Here is a 20,159-nt window from a genome sequence, read left to right on the forward strand (position 1 = left end):
AACAAAAAGCTGGTCTCAAGTCAAAAGTGCAGTATTTTTCTAACTTTTTAAAAGATGCATTATTCAGATAGTAAGACGCGAAAACAGAATTAAACTTTTAGCTTCTGAAATAAATATTTTTAGACAGGATTTATCAGGAGGGCGGCAGCTTCACGCCAAACTATTTTACTGTAAAAGTCGTGACTGTGTGTGTGACCTTAGATTGTGTGTGACTGAGATTTGTGCATTACTATTACACACCAAGGAACCTCCTCAGTTAAATATCAGTGTATTTTCTCATATGCAGTCAAACAGAGTTGTTGACAGATGATTGTGAATAGAATAGAATAGAATAGAATAGATGTTTGTCATGGTTTCAAAAACAACGAAACATAGACAGCAGCTCTTAGTTTGACAAATAAATATCAAATATAAATAAGTATAAAAATAGATAAAAGTAGTAAAAAACAGCAGAGGCAGAGGAGCCAACAGCCAAGACCCACATCCCTGTCCCTCAGCAAAAACGAATGCTTCTGTTTAATAGCACTGCTTTAGGTCCTGGCACACCTGGCTCTTAATGGGAATGGGAGATGACACTTGGACTGATTTATTTTATGTTACACCTAAAACACACCCATGACTAGTCAGGAATCCAAATGAAACCCCTTTTCGTTGAGCAGCAAATTTTGCACCCGGATTACACACTGTTTGTCTAGCAAATGTCTAGAGTTGGGCATGCCCTATGGACTTTAGACCATGCGCCAAAGACTGTTTAAATAGAGACCTAAATTTTTATTCTGTGAATAATCCCAAATTAAAATAGGGCTGCACACTATGGAATGAAAAAAATGTCAGTGGATACTGAAGTTGGTCCAAAAACATTTTTAACAATGCCATCTGTAGCTGCTACACTTTTTCAGCACTAAAGCTCATTTAGGAACAACACCAGCATTAGTTCCAGTCTCTCCCTATCGTCACATTACTGTCACACTTTAAACATTGCAGAGGTTACTGGTCCTCTCTGGAGCTGTGCAGAAAATGAGAAAGTTCTCAAAGCGAGGCTTAGGCTACTTTGTGGTTAAAAAAACCCTAGAAAATAATCAAATCCATATAGATTTGAAACATGTGGCAAGGAAAGTACAGTTGGTGGTTTAAAAGAGACCATTCATCCTTGTATGTACTGTGTTGTCTGTGCTGCCGGGTGTGTGTGCGTGTGTGTGTGTGTGTGTCTGTGTGTGTAGAGTGGTATGCGGTCTTGGTGGTGTGAGGGAATGTGTGACTATATGTTCAGTCCCAACTGTGACTGAAAACCACCCGTCTATAACATGCTTTTCATTAACACTCACCTTCTCTGTAGCACACACAAGCACAGCACCTTCTTATGTGTAAGACGCTCATGCCAGAAGCATGACGGCCTCAAACAGTAACCATATTTACACACATATATATCCTGCTATCTAAAGTAACACAAACAGGTAATCTCTCACTGACTCACTCACTCAAAGACACACACACACACACACACACACACACACACACACACATACACACACAGAGTACTGCTTTGTGGCTATGAAAGGGCTTCTTGTGAGCGGGCCCGATGGACATACAGAAAAATAAACAGAGATCTTGAGGAGAAACCATTGTGTCATAGCCTGCTCACTGAGTTCATCACCCCCTCCCTCGAAATCAAGTCAAATTACTGTTCTGGTGTGTGTCTGTTCATGTGTAGGCCCACATGAGTGAGTGTGTATGTAGGTGTGTAAAATAGAATTTTCAGTTGCTGACCATCTTAGGACACAAAAACATCTCATCATCCAAAGTACACCAAGAAACAACAGGCGGCTTATTTTATTTCAGCAGCCGCTATGGCTGAAGAGGAAACCTTAGTTCACTTGTGTATTCCCAGTTCACTGTGCAGCATGAGTAAGACCTGTTAATACATTTGATGAACACATTTATACTGTCATTTAGGACGGCATGTAATGATTACTATCATATTATAACAGTTTATCTGTTAATAACCATTCCGATGCATCAATTAATCATTTTGTCTTTAAATGTGGGCAAATCTTTAATGGAAAAAACATTAAAAAGTGCAAGGTGATGTCTTCAGATTATTTGTTTAATCTGACCAACAGTCCAAAGCCTAAAAATGCAGCGTCCACACACTAACAAAGCCTAACAAAGAAAAGTGCACCAACCCTAGTGCCCAGTAGGTTGTACCAGGTTGCCACAGTCCCCCCAGGTTTGAAAACTCCCTTCTCCCTTTGTCTGAGAGCGCACCTGAATGTACAGTCAGTTCCAGCGCCACAGTACTGACAATAAAAAACGCTGCACACCCCAACTCAAGCAGTCCCATCGTAAAGTGTTGCTGGAAGCATCAGCTTTCGTCTGTGCAGCTGTTACTCAAAGGGAGCTACCAAATGTTTGGATTTTACCTCTGCCTAGGCAGTCTTTTATCTCGCTGGTCGAGCCAAGACCGCACTGTGTTTACCAAACACGTTAGCTTTGCCACCTTGTGAGCGCACAATAAGCTGCGTTCCTATCAAGGACCAGCCGAAGTTGATTCGAGCCTGAGTTCATTCATCGGCTGCTGAGTGATAAGAAGGTGAGTGATTGTCTCTCCACAGCTATTTCTCCCTTCTTGCTGCACTCCAAGCATTAGCTTTCTCTCTCTCTCTCTCTCTCTCTCTCTCTCTCTCTTTCTCTCTACTAACACACGTACACGTATACATTTGGGTGATGTGAGTCAAAGAGGTTGGTGTGTTTAAAGGGGAAAAATACTGCTGGCAATCCGCTCACCACCACTTCTGGCAATGGTGTTTAAGGTGTGTCGCTAACCCTCGCCCTGACCCACATTTTTGCTTGGGTGTTCATTTTGAAACCTAGTTTCTTATGTTTTTTTTGGGAGTACTCGGGTATTCAATAATATTTTAATGTACTTGAATATGGAAATTACATAAAATGCCCATCTTAAATGTGTGTTTGTGCTGTGGTGCATATGAGGCTTCTGTTACTGTGGGATGGGAAGTTGTGTATGCCTGGAGTGTGTATGTAATTCTCTAACCTTTACAAAGTGTGCCAACAGTTGAAATCTTTCTGCCCTGGCTTCTGTTTCTCCTCGTCTTTCAATACAAGGGTTTGCTTATTAAGCCTGCTGTGTGTGTGTGTGTGTGTGTGTGTGTGTTTGTCAGAAAAGCTGCCAGGGGAAATGAGTAAAACCTCCAAACTAACAGAGGTGCGTTCAGAGCAAGAACACAGAGTGCCTTAACACCACCAGAAGTCAACACACTTCCACCTTTATACACTTTATACATTCGGCCAGCCCACATATGCCTGCAAACACACACTACAGAATGTAAACCATATGTACATGCATACCTATGAATACACACACACAAGCTCAAAAACACACGCTTGCATCTGCCCTCAGGAGACCAGAAAACACACACATACAAAGACAAGTGCCTCAATCTAAAACTCTGGTTTTAGAGGGCATACTTCAGCCTTCTGTTCACTAACCTCTCCTCCCCCCAAAACACACACACACACACCTACACACACACACCTACACACACACACCTACACACACACACACACACACACACACACACACACACACACACACACACACACACACACACACACACACACACACACACACACACACACACACACACACACACACACACACGACCTCTGTCATCCCTGTCCAGGCAAGCCAGGAGAGGAAACCCCCCCGATACTATGCACACTGCTTCAGGATCACAGGAGGCGATTGTACTGCTGAGCTGCAAGCAATGAGGCTCAATTACGCAATTCTCTGCAACAAATTAGACAAAAGCACTCCTGATGTCTGTGATTATGCGCGCGCGTGTGTGTGTACAACAACAGGCTACATAAAGAAACTAGGGGGTGGCGGTGCACGGATCTATTCACTTGATGTTATCCTTTGTCCTTCACACACGTCAAAATTACAGATTGAAGCTTATTTAACTGCATTGTGATGACCTACTATTTATTATTTTCATTTTTTGCATCCTGACCAATATTTTACTTTAAAGGGTACTTCCATATTTCAAGAAATATAGTAATCCACCTTTTGCCCAGAGTATGATAAGATAGATATCTAGAGCTAAAGCCAGCATGGCTTAGCATAAAGCTTTGAAACTGGGGTAAACAGATAGCCTGGCTCTGACAAAAGGTAACAAAATGGGCCAACCAGCACCTTTAAAGCTCACTAATTGGCTCACTAACAAGTTATATATCTTGAGTGTTTTAACTGGTAGGAAGTCACTGCTCCTCAGGAAATAGTCTGGCTCATTAACCCCTGTAACACCATACACAATCTGATATCACCGTGTGGGAGTAGTTCCTGGAACATCATAATGAATGATGATCCAGGAACAGTTTTTACACATCAGTTTTTGCAATGGTAGGCTAACTGACTGCTAGCCATAGCATGAGAGAGTGGTATTGGTCTAATCATCAAACTCAAAGGGATCATTCCATGCCAACTCTGTGTTATTGATTTTCTTCAGAAAAATACTTTTTATTACTATTACATCAACTGGATCTTGCAAAATCCAATAGATGTACTCCACAGCATCTGGTATGCAACAAACCAAACCATTACAAGCTGTAACTTGCACATTTCCTGAACCCAATGAATCCTACAACCTCAATAGGTATCATACAGATAGAAAACCTTGAAGTGAACAAAGTACAAATATATACCTATGAAATAAATCCACTAAATGTAATATTACATCCAATAAAAAGTATGAAAAATGTGCCATTTTCCAAAAATATATAAATGGAGTAATATAAAATCTTTGAATTGTTTAAGAAAATTATCACTGTATCATAAAAAAATTCAAGGAAATTACAATAATCAAAATATCTTAAAACATGGGTTAATGAGCTCCGAAGCCATCTTGTGTGTGATCAGATTTTAATGCGGGACCAAGTAACTTCTATATGTCATAGAACTATATTAATACTACGCAGAATTTAAAAAAATGGTTGCAAAAAAACTTTTGTTTTCAATTTGATTACAGTAACCATTCTGCAAAAACTATTTAAATGAATATGCGTTGTAAATTATCCTGAGGGTTTCTCGGATGTTCAGTAAAAAAAAATTAACCAAATCCAGAGAAAAAAAGCAATTGGTGAGGCTAATAATACTAATATAAGAAAAAATGATGAAATTTAGGGCCAAACTTCCTTAATAGGAGTACAGCTTCAGGATTTTGCTGGAGGGCAAAGGTAAGAAGAAAAGTCCCTATCAAAAAGCTTGCAATACATGTGTTTCCACTGTAATTTATCCTGAAAATGAAATGACGTTCTGGTAGTGCTAGTATGCAGCAATGGGGGAAAAAAATCTGCTACAGACACACCAATAATTTTGGAGATCTGTCCAATAAAACCTCTGTGGATCTTGCCCAAACCTCAATCTATATCTAAACCCTATACTCGTCTCCTCTATAAGGGAAGACTAGCGAAATGCCCCCTTTATATACTTTTTCTCATGCCACGGTCCTTGTGAAGACATGTGGTACAACAGCATGCCCAAAAACAAAACTACCTAAAACACACCTCTTCTTAACCTCTCCACACATATTAACAGTCACACAGAGACACATTTATACAACCCATGCTGTGGCAGGGCTTGGCCTCTACTGTTGGCCCTGTGTTCATTCAGCAGAATACACTGTACACTCTGTGTGGCGCTCTATGAAAAGCCTGTGTGTGTGTGTGTGTGTGTGTGTTACACAGAGGAGAGATGGATGCATGGACCTGGCTATGGTTTTAACAGCAGCTTTATAACTGTGTGTTTGTTAAAAAGACACGTAGTATTTGCTTCCAAACCATAAAGGAAAGTAAAATGTTAGCGTAGTGCCTGGAAGTGGGGAAATACTGTTGACTGAGAGTCAATAAGTCTGTGGAGGGCTTGAAATCCTTCCTCTAAGGGCTATGAAATGGTTTTATACTGGTTGGGGAATTGTAACATATCCACATAGAGATCAAGTGCTCTCTAATGTCAGTGTTAAAGAATGAATACAAGTTGTTTTACATTTAGGGCATTTAGCAGACGCTTTTGTCCAAAGCGACTTACAATAAGTACATTTGTCACAAGAAAGAAGCCACAACATATCACCGTCTATAAAGTAAGAATGAAAAGAAAAAATTGTTAAATAGTTAAAAATAATTAATGAACACTGACATAAACAGTGAATAATGAAACATGAAAATGGTTGAATATATTAATCTTTCAATGCAACTATGAAAGGTGCAGGATTCCTATATGGCTACATGTAGTCTATCACAAGCTATAGACCTAATTTTTCTGGTATTTCACCAAGGTAATTCCCCCAGAGCCCAACACTTTTGATACTTGCCCTAAAAAACTGTCCTGTTTTTTTTAATAATAGAACGTATCGGTATAGATATCGGTGATATTGGATCATTGGATATTGGACCTTGCATTACTTGGTATCTGGCCGAAAACACATTTTGTGGTATCGCCCACCCCTACTGTGCATCTTCTACAATACAAGATGAACTGGATATAATGTTTTTGATTGCAGCACATATCTAAACAGTTTTTCCATCGTTCAGTGTTATCTCGTACTGTTGTAAACAGCTTTACACCAAGAAACTTTTAACCTCAAGATAATAATAGAAAAAGTTCTGTAGCACAAATGTATTTAAATTAAGTATATCAACCTTATTCACACACTAAATCCTGTCTCTATTTTTACTTCAATATACAATTATAAACAATATAAAATGTAACTTTAGGTAATCAAATAAAACAAATATACTGTTATACAATGGTACAATTATGTCAGCACATAAACAAGACTCTAAAATGTCTTTGAGCACACTATTAATTCAAAGCCATGTGGGGAAGAAGTGACTTTGGAAAGTTGCCAATTTCACAATGTAAAACCTCTGTTTTTTTCCAAGTGGGGAAAACACTCATTACCAGGGTGGAGAGACACACAAGCACCCTACTGTACAAACAAACGCATGTGCATGTGTGTGTTTATGTGGTTGTTGGCAATATTAAGGAACATTTTAGAGAAACAGGAAGGGAAAGAGTGAGAGGAGGAGAAAGGTTTAATATTGTGGTGTATTCTGCACTAATAAGCTGTCTGGAGTTCTGTTGGAAAACAGTGTGTGCATGTTCACTTTCATATATCTTTGTCTTTGTCTTTCCAAATGTTCAGAAAACTTCATAGTGCATTTGTGTGTTATCTTAACTTTTATACAATATATTCACAATTAAATTCCTTGTTTTAGTTCCCCCTTTTTTTTTTGGAGAATGTTGCTGGGCTGTTGAAATTGCGCCTGACATGATATGTGACACCCACATTTGCAGTACCTTGTTATATTTTTTCTGTGCTGTATCTCTTCCTAAATTCCCACTGAGATCATTTGACTTTTATCTTTTATTACTTCCTAAAGGGAATTTTTTCGTCTTCTAAATCACGAAAATTACCACACCGGAGCTGGAAAACGTTCACATGGCACATATGTATGTGTATGGCCTTAGTGCGAGTGCTTCTCTGTGCATTATGGTGTTATTAGCATCACTTCTCTGTCAATGTGTCAATGTGTCAATGTGTGTGTGTGTGTGTGTGTGTGTGTGTGTGTGGTTGTGTGGTGAAAGCGGTACTCACTGTCTGCTGCCGTGCTGCCATTGGGCAGTGAGCCCAGATCAACAACCATGCCGTCCAGACAGACGTTGAGCTCGCCTCCCGCTACAACTGAGCCTTTGTTCTCTGTCTGCAGCACTAGACTCAGCTGGACGTTCTCCACTAGAGGGGGAAGGTGGAACAACAGGGAGGGGGAGAGAGAGAGAAAGAGAGAGAGAGAGAGAGAGAGAGAGAGAGAGAGAGGGGATGAGAAGGTAGATGACACATGTGGTGGGGGTTGGAAGGAAGGGTGAGGGTGAGGGTGATGAGGGATGGAAGGGAGGAAATCGGACATCCTCAGTTATTGCTCCAAAATGAGAAAAGAGTGTGAACCCACAGTGTATTAACTCCCACATTGGATTAACTTCCACAGTGTATTAACTCCCACAGTGGAGGGCCACCCTGCTGAGACATGTGGGGCCAGAAGATGAGCAACAACAAGCTAAGAGAGCTGAGTAATATTTTATCTTGATGAATAATGCTGTCGTGCTTCACTTCATAGTAAATCAAATCACTGATGCCAGTTGCTCAGCAAAGATATTTGATTTGATATCACACCACTTTGAAAAAAATATTTTAACTCCAAGGGAAACCTGTATGAATGGGCTGCGTTTCTACAAAAGTTGAGATGGATTCAACTTTTTTGCCACAACTGCCGTTTTCTCGGAGCCCCCTGCAGCCAGCACTGCCAAAAAAACAAAATGGACTAGCCTCATTAAAATTAATGGGACAACCTGTGTTTTCGCCACACTGCCTGATTTAATGTGAAACCAACCTTAAGCCTCCTGAACTGCTCAACTCAGAATAATGAAAGTGACTCATCGGGGCAATCCCGTTAATATTAAACATGTTCAATATTAGTATATTAATATATATATACATATATATATATATATATATATTCAAAATCACAGAGGACACTCACACTCACTCACTTTCTTTTTCCTCTCTCATCCTATGCTCTGTTCCTTTCCCTAATTCTTTATATGAAATATTTTACATTTCCAGCATACAATCTATAAAATCACACTTTTTTGTTTATTGTTCTTGTTTGTTAATGTACTGCTTATAAGATAGATTTTATTTTTGCTAAACACTGAAATAAATCCTAATATTTTTTCAGTGATGCTCTTACTCTTGCCATCGTGTGTGCGCAGTGTGTCCAGCAGGTCTATGGTGGCGCTGCCCAGTAGCTCCTTCCTCAGGGTGTGGCAGCTCCACAGCTTCAGATCCAGACGACTCTGAGGCGTCACATTACTGTGAAACACACACAAACACATACTTTATAAACTGGGGGCCTGTTACCACACTGACACACATCATTAAAAATAAAAAAATTCTACACACCAGTGCATTCATCTAATCAGTTTTGCCTTAATACCAGCATGGAAAGCACACCAACTACAGACTGACAACAATTTTACAATGCTTTCATTTTATATTTTTGTTTTTATATTCCTATTATCCTTACCTATGTGCATACTGCGACTGTAATGAGGTCTGTGTGTGTGTTTTGTTTGATCTCAAGACATACTTAAATGAACTGAGTTTCACTAGAAACTAAACTAGATTGTTGCAGCAGAACCAGCTGGGCTTCAATTAAATAACTTCTGTAGTAGCTTAAATATACTATGTTCTCGAACTAAAGAAAATCAAATCTAAAATAAGAGGATGTACTGAAGTTATTTCACAAGTGACAACCTTTACATCATATTTTACAGACCTGAAGGTCCTGCTTGGACTAAGGGCTGGGTTGTTGCATTCTGTTACTTGTATGTGTACCTTTTATTCTTAATGAGCCGGGATGGGTTGTGTGAGTGTTGGTGTATTTGGAGGCTCTGCATTTTTAGTTATTTAATTCTGTTGTTTTTTGTATTTTCCCTTCTATGTGCACAATTTGAGTCTTTCTTTCCGAACTAAAACCTTTCTTCTCCATGTTCAAAAAAGTCTAACATGTACATCCACATGATCATTGTTACATAAGTAACAATGCAAAAATCTGTGCAAATAAAAAAAAGGAAAAGAAAATGTGTCCAACATTCATATGATATTAGTTAACATATAGTACTTCTAATAAAGTGTGATATTCTTGTATTTGAAACGTTCCATCATTGCCTGTATCAGCACACACATAACAGGGGGATGCTTTCATGGATTTTTATGCTCTATCCAAGGATTTGAACAAGGTTACAAACAACAGAATACAGTTATGTATAAAAGTCAGCGTGCTTGTCTGTATGTGGGTAATGGTGTTCTCACAGGGTGAGGTCTTCATTCCACTGCAGCTCCAGGTGTCCACTGCGTTTGCCTGTTTTTTTGGTTTCACTGGTCAGACCATCAGCAGTCACCTCTACGAAAGAGTTGAGCCGAGAGTGGCGGTTTGGCAGCTTGGGAGACTGAGGCTTCGCTGAAACCACTGAAACACAGAAAGAAATGAAAGAAAACAAAAAGGAATACATTAGAATTAGTAGGGAGTGAAAGGTTGTTTTGCAACACAGCATCTATTGGAGAGGCCAGAAACATGGTGCTAGAGCTGTGCAGTGTGACATGGAGAGTAGAACTGAACAGACTAGGATGCACAATGTGATACTATGGCAACAGTCCAACTACAATAAGGAAACTTTTTTTTCGTGTGTGTAAAAGGTCAAAAGTCTAGCTTTCATATTGACAACACCTCATCCACAATTTCTTTTAAATAATATGCTGTCCACCTTCGAGTCCAGCAGTGAGACGGGGCCCCTAAAATGAGGTCATCTGCAGACACTGTAATTTGAGTATCTAGCAGAGGAAGCACAACCTAGCCAGCATCCTCAGACAAACATATTACTCCAGTACTTAAATTACTTAGTGAAATACAAGTTGAGTTTTGAAATTGTCCATGTTATCTTTGAAGCACTTTATACTTGCTCATTGCACTTAACAATCTATCAATATTATATCATTATCATGATATGAGACTATGTATTATCTTAGATTTTAATCTTTTCCTGGTTTTAAAGGCTGCGTCACAGTAAAGTGATGTCATTTCCTCAACTTACCAGACTGTTTCACTTGTTCTAATACTTGTCTTTACCCACTTAGTCATCATATGCACATAACTGATGATTTTTTTTTATCAAAAATTTCACTGTGTCAATATTTTGAGAAAGTACCAATAATCATCCTTACAATATTGTCGCAACATACATAGAGGTATTTGGTCAAAAATACAGTCATATTTGATTTTGTCAGCCAGTCCTAGCATTAATGAATTTTTCAAGATTAATGAAGATTTCAAAATATTGAGATACACATTGTGTATCGCAATATAGGCGAAAAACACATGGTTTCAAGGCCATATCGCCCGGTCCTACCTGCTCCTTGACTACATTTCAGTCAGGAATCTCAAGAATAAAATTCTGGTGAAGGTGCTTTAAGATATTATGGTCCTCTGACAAACTGCCTGATGACATGAGATCTGTCACAACTGCATCCTTTCTGTAAAATGATCGAAAAAACTCACTGTTTGTGTTTCTCTATGCATGTCTGCCTATGTGTTGTTAATATCCATAGGGTGGATGCTGGCTCCTTATTGTCTTCTGGTTGGTGGGTGTGAACATCCATTTTAATGTGAAGCACATTAATGACCATCTTCAAAAATATTACACAAATAAGTGTGTTTACAGGTCTTCGGGAGCACTACTGCATACGTAAAGAAAATAGAATAAAGCCTTTTACTGCTGCATGTAATAATAAATTGCCTCCAGTGGTGTCGTTCAGTGGTTAAATTCCACTGAGGGTAATGTGGGCGTCAGGTTTTGAGAAGCAGTCCACTGGTCTAGTATTGCACTCCCATGTTATTCTTCATTATGGACAGTTAAAAACAAATGGTCAAAATCGATACAGCATAAGCAGGACCATATCAACTTTTTGATTCAACTCATTCTTCTTTCATTTCAAAACCTGGTGCCTACATTACCTACAATGCAACTTAGCCACTGAGTGACATCACTGGGGGCAATTTATTAGATTAGATGCAGCTTCATCTGAAGCCACAAAAGGCTTTATACTACTTTTTCACATATACAGTAGTACTCTGTAAACACACTTTAATGTGTAAAATTGATGGAGTTACCCTTTATGTTAACCTGTTGATATGTGCTTTATAAACAAATTGATCATGTCTAAATATTCCAGTTTTGCCAATTCATTGATACATATATTAAACAGGTTTGGACTAATAGAGAGACTTTGTTTAACAACTTTTTTTTTTAGAGGGTAGTAATTGGTTTCTGTTTTTCAGGACATTTTATGGTTTTACATACTGCATTAATTAATCATGTCCTATGTATCTCTCCACCACACTATTTTCAAAATATCAAGGAACCACCCATTATAGGAGAGCCAAAAATTGTCTGAAATCTCTAAAGCATAAAACAAATTGTTTGTTATTTATTGTAGCTGGACATGTCTGTGTCAACCATCTACCTTGGATAACATCAGTTTCAGTGCTAGAGGAGTTAATGTGTAAGGGAATAAAGAGAGGCTATGTGATGCATTATAACGCATTATAATGCATTATGACTCAGCCTCATATACCAGTATTAAACTGAGAGCAGGAAGCTCTTTCGGATCAAGGGTTAACCCACTTATTGTTTTATTAACTGTACACTTCATGACATGTTAAAACTGGTATATTTTTCAAACGCTTTCAAAAATGTAATTGTAAGACTAGTTACCACTAGCACCAAGTCGAACAGGCTTGTACTTCACATGATACTGATTAAATATATTTTAACAGTCTCACCGAGTTGTTGTTGATGTTTTTAAAAATTGATGATAGTGAGTTTTGGTTCTGGCAGAATCACTATAGCAAATTGCCTTGCAGTTTGTGTACAAGATATCAACAGAGAATTACATACTTTCATTGTCACTGCTAAATAAACGTTACAAAGAGAAAACAAATATTTTTCCGGAAAGTGTAAGCATTTGTTTTCTGAGGTGTTTCCAGAGCCATTTCATTACCATTTACAATAAGCTTTATTTTCTCCAGCTGTGGAACCCATCAAGAGTTTGGGTTTATTGTATGCATCTTGACTGATCAGTATACTTCAATTTGTCGCTTGCCCCGTGTGGCATCCCACATATTTTATATGGATTTGGGACCCAACTTGTACATTGGTGGTGGACCAAGCAAACAAACAAATATAAACATCGCCCTCTAGTGGGACAAAGACAAACATCTGCTGTATGCTTTTATTCATTTTCATGACACTGGTGCGGAGGAATAGCATTTAACGGTTGCTACAAATCCTCAATGCTAAAAAAAAAACACCGGAAACCAGTGTGTGGACTCTGGAGGGAAGTGCTCATACTGCAGGCCTGGTGGAATGTTTCAAGATTTTTCAAGGACTTTCAATAGCTAAGTCAGAGTGCTTTTGCAGCCTAAAAAAGCTTCTATTTTAATGTTTATTTATGTTGTGATTCAGTTTCCTCGCCAGTGGTGCTGTAACCTCCTCATGAAATTAGTGCATGACAACCACTGTGTCACACTCGTGTAGAATGAAACTTCCTGATATCCCTGGCTTCTTACAGAGAACTGGTGAAACTCCCTGAATATACATCCATGCATTTCATGGTATGTCACTAAATCTCAGCACTATTGGAAGCTCTGTGACTGTGGTCAAAGTCTACAGCTTGGCTTAGACAGGCTTAGTGGCTTTGAATTCTTGAAGGCCAGCTGAGAATCTTGTTACAGCATTTGTCAGTCATATGAGCCCATATGTTCGTCCCAAATCACTTCTGGATTGCAAACACAGAGCACACAGCTTGGAAGTGCTTCTCTGGGTGTGTCAGATCAGGATGAGTGGCTGGATGAATAAATGATGTCGGAGAAAAGGGCGTCTGTCTGTACTCCTGTATTCCTATCACAGACGAGACATTAGCGGATCTGTGCCAGCTGACACAAGTTGACGATCTCTGAGCTCATAAACATCTGATAAAAAAAAGGTGACTCATTGCATCACGCAAGAAGATAACATAGTTCGAGTGGAAGAAGGCCAGAGATGGAAGCATCAAACGTAGATTTCGACAGAGTGCGGGGGGTAGGGGGGCTGGGGAAACGGTAGATAGCAGTTGAGAGCAGATCAATTGAGAAATAAATGAGGAGGTGAGTCAGAGCTCAAACAATCTACAGTGAATGATACTGAGGGGAAAAAAGAAAAGGAGACACATAACAGCCATCAATGTAACCCTACTTGAATGATCATACATCATTAAAAGGAGATTAGGACAATTAAATCTACCATGTCTTTTTCTTAGATTTGGCCCTAATATCTAGCCATTATAATAACAATATAGTAACTGCTGCATTAAAGTATAGGATACCCACTACATGTATTGCATGCATGGAGGTTTCATTATACTACCTGTTGGGCCACGCATGGAGAACAGCCAAAGAACCAATACCAACAAAACCCAAGAGAAGAAAAAGAGCTCTGAATCCCACTGTACACTACCTGCTCAGCAGCTCAGCAGACACAGAGACTAGCTGGGGAACATAGCGGAGCATTAGCACAGCTAAAGAGAAAGTTATCTCCCTGAAGAGACGGTGGAGACCAGAAAGAGCTAAAAGAGAGTGAATATCAGATGTACATTTACCAGGAGAAACATGAGACACGACTCTCTGCATGACTGATAATGTTGTTTCATCCAAAACGGCTAGATGTATAAAAAAGCAAATGTTATAACAAGTCTGCCAATAGTTTAGGATTATAAATTCTGATAATTATAATTATATTTATATGTCAGAACAATATGTTTTAAAGCTTTGGCTGGTAGGTTATTCTAGAAGAAAAATCATTATTTTTCCAGAAAATGTCAGCAATCTATAAATCAAATAATTGTAAAGATATAATATATACATTTGGCTGTTGCAGCCCATCCTGTCTTTGATTCAGCTACCTGTCTGTCTACCTATGTACCTGCCTTTGCACTCATTGCCCATGACTGGAGTCTTCCACAGAGCTAGGTGGATATATCGCTAAAGATAAGTGAGATAGTCACGCAAGAATAGCAGAGAAAGTGCAGACAAAATTTCCCAATACTATAAACTAGCTTGACAGCAATGAGTACTAACAATAGTCATGTCCTTTGTTTACCTTTATAATGATAGTGTTAGGTCTCTCCTTATATCTAAATGAGTACTGATTTAGTTGAATAAGGTTAGCAATGAGAACGTTAACAATACACAGCCTCTGAGGCTGTCATTCAGTAGCACAAAGCACACAGCCCCTGAGCCAAAGAACAGAGCTGCTACGGCAGCAACAAACTCGCTCAGAAGCTAACATTAGCACAAAGCACACACCTAAAGCATTAAGGAGTCACTGCTGCTCTGGCTAACGTTAACCTTTTAGGACTACAGGTATGTTTGTGACAGCTATTTCGTTTTGGTTTATATGACTTTGGCTTTTAACAGGGCTGTAGTATATCTATCTATTAGACTTAAAAAGCAAAGAGAGCTTGTGGAACATGGCAAACTGACTAAACACATCCCCCAGCTGGTTTGGATACTGTCCAAATTTAGCTTGCTCTTTCTGGTTTCTCCAACCAACCCCAGTTTTAAGGTAATACATGTATCTTATTCAAACCTGCATTAACAGATGAGAAAAGAAATCAAAATTAATTTTTCTTTTCCTAAACTGACTTCTATCAGAAATATATTACAAGGTTTGTTATTTCTTTGTGGCGACTTGTGGTTTTATGTTAACCAGCAAAGATTTGCTGGAGATGAAGGGGAAGCATGCGAGCATGATGGAGCCTATGGTGTCATAGGCACTTGAACAGTGTTTGTGTAATACCTTTTAACAGCCAGAGTGGGAAGACAGAGGTTTCGCACAGCAGGTTTAAAATGTAAAAGTGGCCATGCCAGGATAATACGACAACATCACAATGAGCTACATTGTATGTATTTGATCTGACAAACCAAGTGGTGAACTACCTGAGATGCATTATTATTGCCACCATATGTGATATCTTAAGTCACTGTGAACCCATGTGAGCATCCTGGATGTTACATCAATGCAGGACTTATTTGGACGGGTTTTATTAATGAAAACACAAAAGAATGAACAGTCCAACAAAAATCAAGAAAACTGATCTGAAGGTAGGAAGAACAAGACAGTAGTTATGATCATAAATAATCTGACTTGTCTTCAAGCCTTTCCCATTTTAACAATGCACACTTTCTTATAAAACTGCAGTAGAAGCACATGCAATGCCATTATTAACATCAGTATGTCCCTGACAAAAATTGAGTGTTACCTTTCAAGATCAACTGAGACTTTTCAGTGGTCTGGGCACCGCCAGGTCTGCTCACGCTGGCAGTTGCCATGACCTCACAGCTCTGAAACACAACCACGCAAACACACAGCAATACACGTCAGTTCATCGCAACATAAAATCAACCCTTCTATAAGTATATTACAGGTATATTTATCAGCCCAAATAAATTTCATGAAAGGCACAGACTTGTTCCCCCCATCGGACATCAGTGAGTGCCAAGACTCTATCAACATCACCTTGAGCAAAGTCAGAGATGTAGCCTGCTGGGCTGAATGTAATGGGAAGGCAAGGACAATGCAGTAAAACTGAACTCGAGTCTGGAGCTACTGTTATTATTGATCTGTACTTTGTATATCAAGAAAAGATCCTAACCCTAACTGGCTTGTTGTGAAGTAGATCCTCATCCTGTTATCAGTGTAGCGTTACTTGCTGCAGCACCAAGGTGACTGCTGCTGGCATCTCAGTCAGAGACTGGACAAATACCAGTGATGCATGACCAGATGTGAGCTGGCCCGAATTACAAAAACTATCAAGTGCTGAATTAACCAAATGGCCACCTGAAGTCTGGTTCCGGGCTGCTGAAAAACAGATCATGGCAATCACAACAAAAGCGCACATCATCTTCCGTCAACCTTGTGAAACGAGCTGTCCGGCTGGGCAGAGTTAGCTAAATCCGCTACTCAGCGGATAGTAGCTAAAGTTCATACTGACTTAAGATGGTCTAACTGTCCCTGCTAAACAGATTTCATTGTCCCCGTATTTAAATACCCTTGGCTGCTGCGCACAAAACACAAACACGGAAGATAATCAAGGCATTTCTATGCATCACTGTCAAGCGACGCTAAGAAAACATTGACTTCCGGTCATTTTTTTTCTCCAAACTAAATCCCAACTGTCAAATATACCTGTGCAGTAACCTGTTATGACTAATGCGACGCACATAGGAGAATACGTACACTCAATTTTGAGGTGATTATGAACTGATAGATGTTCACAATACGTAGTTCTCCACAATCCCTCCCCCACTGTGCTAGGTTTTGTTCACATTTGTTTTGAAGGGGAAGTCGCGACATGCACGGTCCGCTGTGGCCAATTCTGGCTAACTTGACCTATAAGAAGCTAACCGTTAGCAAGCAAGCTTCGTAGGGTGATTTTTATAAAAGGACATGCCGATACAATCTATTCTGTTAACCTGACAACAAGTCATGTAGCATTGTTAGTTACGTGGTTCATGTCAGAAGACGATATATCGCTTGAAACACTAACATATTAGGCTTAAACGCAGTCTTTCCCGTACCTTTTTCAGCTGTGCTCCGCTGCTGTCGCTACTGAACTTTCATTTCCGCCTCAGTGACAATACCACGTGACCCAGGGTATGTATTTTCAATGCACAAAGGATTGTGGGTCATAAATAATGGTAAACACCACACTTCAAATTGAAATTACGCTTCAGTTTATCTGCAGATGAAATGAAATATACAGAAAAGGAAGTTGCTGTATTATCGGGGGAAAAAATCATAGCAAGGAAAGAAACGGACTGAATAGGTTTCTCAAAAGGAAAGTGAAATATAATTCCGAAGACACCAAGGCTCTACACCAAATCTAATGTATCAAGGCGAGCTCCAAAGTTAAAGCCACTGAGAAATTTGAATGATGATCTCAACCCAAATTTCAGCTAAATTATCACAATTGTAACTTTTTAAAGGTGCATTAATGTAATTTCTATCTCATTATCGGCCACACGATGGCAGCACAATGCAGAAAGCACAGTGTTGATATATATACTATAATTGCCTATAAAGTTGTTAAAATTAATTTTGTGTCCTTGAAACACCTGGGGTTTTTAATCAATGACCACTTGACTTTTAAGTCACATAGCCAGCATATTACAAAAAAGCTGAAACTGCTGTCAGGATCTTACAACAGAAACAAGTCTTGCTTTTCTTTCTGTGTGAAACGAATATTGGTGGAGTCTAATTTTTTACCTGTTGTTGATTATTGGAGATGTGTTGTATATGAATGCCTCTCCTCATTGTCTTCACATAATAATCACGGGACTGAGATAAGAAGAAGGAAGAAAGCTTTTAGGTTTTTGGCACCCACTGCATGGAACAATCTACAGACTGATCTTAAACTTCAGAATATTGTACCACTGAACAGCTTTAAAACTATGGTGAAATCAATTGTTGCCTGTGTGCAGATGTTTTATCTGATTACTTGCGTGTGCTTTTTCTTGTTATAACTGAGTGTTGCTGCCATTCTTGTCTTGTATTTTCTATTGGTCTTTTGGCTTTATTCGTAGGACAGGACAGGAGAGATGACAGAAAAGGGGGACAACACGCAGTAAAGGACTGCAGGTTGGACCCGAACCCTGGGCCGCTGCAGCGAGACAAGGCCTCTGTACATGGGACACCCGCTCTACCAATAGAGCTACTAGGGCGCCCTGTTACTGCCAGTCTTGGCCAGGTCTGCCTTGTAAAAGAGATCTGTGATCTAAATGGGACTAACCTGGTTAAAGAAAAGCCAAACAAAATTTTAAAAATTCCGAGGGAAATTTATCAATGGGCTCAGACCGTGGGACACAATTGGATAGACCTTTAACCAATTAGAGCAACGAAACGCGGCCTACAACCAAGCAGATTAACGTTTGTGACTTAACGTTGAGGGACAAATGCAAGTTGGGGCAGTGCACGTGTGACATGTGTCCTCTGTCAGTCATCATGTCATACCTGTCCTATATTAGATTAACGATTGTGACTCGAGTGTCACAAACCAAGATGGAAAGAAATCTGTCTGAATGGGAGGATGGCCAGACATCTGCCAGAGCGCAGAAAAGATGAGCTCATAAAACTTGTCTGGTTCCCAGGCTAAGTGGCATCACCATTAAGTTGACATTTGTGGTTTTGAGAGAACTGTCTGATCTGACAAGATTGCTGCCTATGTCATCACCATGTCATGTATCTGTTTAATATTAAAAGCCCTGATTGAAAAGTTACTATCATATACTACATTTATGTTACAACTAAACCCGGTCAATTTGTAACTTGCTCCAGCGATTGGCTGCTTCTTCAGGTGCCTCGTTCCAGGACTGATCTTGGTAAAAATGCTTTTAGTGTCAGAGCTGCACTCTCATGGAATCTCTTGCAACGTGAAATCAAAAAAATAATTCTCTTGCATCAATTGGACGGTTTAGGTCCTTACTAAACAACCATCCACTACCAGCTTGTAATTGCTTTAATTGACACTGTTGCTGTTCTATATTTGCATTTCTTTTTCTTAAACTTTGTTTGTTTTGTTTGTTTGCTTGATGTCTCTGTTCACGCTCAGCATAACTGGAAATGAGGACCTCCCTCCATTGATTCCTCAAGCATTATACTTGACTGCCAAAGGCGTTGTTCCTGGACTGTGTACAGCTATTATGTATCAGGTAACTTCTTGGTAATTTTCCTCCATTTCTCAGTGTTTCTTTGCTGTAGTGACGTTACATACCACAGTTGTCAACTGTACTTACCTGTATATGTGAGTGAGCATCAGCCCCAAAGATTAAAAACTCTGTTGTTATTTCCTACTCGGGGACTATTGTCTGTTTACAAACTGTATGATGTATGATTGACAATTGAGTATTGTCAATATTTGAATCAAGTAAAGATGAGAGGAGAGGAGAGGAGAGGAGAGGAGCCCCAATCATCAAGTTACAGACCCCATAGCACAAATATCTGATGGGCCCTGAGCATACTTTGTTGTTCCACCTCTTCCTTTTGGAGCCACATCGTCTCAAGCTTGTTCCTGTGACCCATCTCTTGCAATCTTCTCTGCCAGCTCTCCTCCTTTTTCAGTCAGCTCCCTCCTGTAGCTCTCCTCCAGAGGGTTTCCCATTTCATCTTGCTCTGACAGAACTCTGACTGGTTCTGGCCCCACTGGTTCATGATGATTCTGTGCTCCCCATGCAACTAAGCTCCTCTTTTCCCTTATCTCCTCCTCCAGCTGGCCCGCTCTCCTCTGCCATTTCTCTTCAGATCCTCCTCTCTTTGAATGCGGAAACATTCTTTAAGTGAGGTAATCTCTCTCTCCACCTGTCCTCTGCTTTCATAGAGCAGCTCTCTCTTCTATTCTCTAATCTCCTCCTCCATCCATTGGCCCTGTGACTGAGCA

At 39.6% G+C, this 20,159-nt stretch overlaps 1 protein-coding gene across 3 annotated transcripts in view; it reads right to left on the reverse strand.

Moving 5' to 3' along the window:
- wwp2 (WW domain containing E3 ubiquitin protein ligase 2) overlaps positions 1-17,379 on the reverse strand; it is a 56,035-nt gene extending 38,656 nt beyond the window's left edge. For 2 of the 3 annotated variants that reach the window (XM_084364240.1, XM_084364238.1), the window contains exons 1-5: positions 17,305-17,379; positions 15,987-16,068; positions 9,945-10,101; positions 8,821-8,942; positions 7,671-7,808 (exon numbers count right to left, since the gene is read on the reverse strand). In XM_084364240.1, coding sequence (XP_084220366.1) covers positions 7,671-7,808; positions 8,821-8,942; positions 9,945-10,101; positions 15,987-16,056 — 487 coding nt within the window. In that variant the 5' untranslated portion in view covers positions 16,057-16,068; positions 17,305-17,379. Of the gene's footprint in view, positions 1-7,670; positions 7,809-8,820; positions 8,943-9,944; positions 10,102-15,986; positions 16,069-16,564; positions 16,716-17,304 lie in introns of those variants that run through there. The other variant, XM_084364239.1, reaches the window with a different exon arrangement.
- Positions 17,380-20,159: the final 2,780 nt, after the last annotated feature.

This window comes from Pagrus pagrus, assembly GCF_965226575.1.
Source record: "Pagrus pagrus genome assembly, chromosome: 10".
Taxonomy (NCBI): Eukaryota; Metazoa; Chordata; class Actinopteri; order Spariformes; family Sparidae; genus Pagrus; species Pagrus pagrus.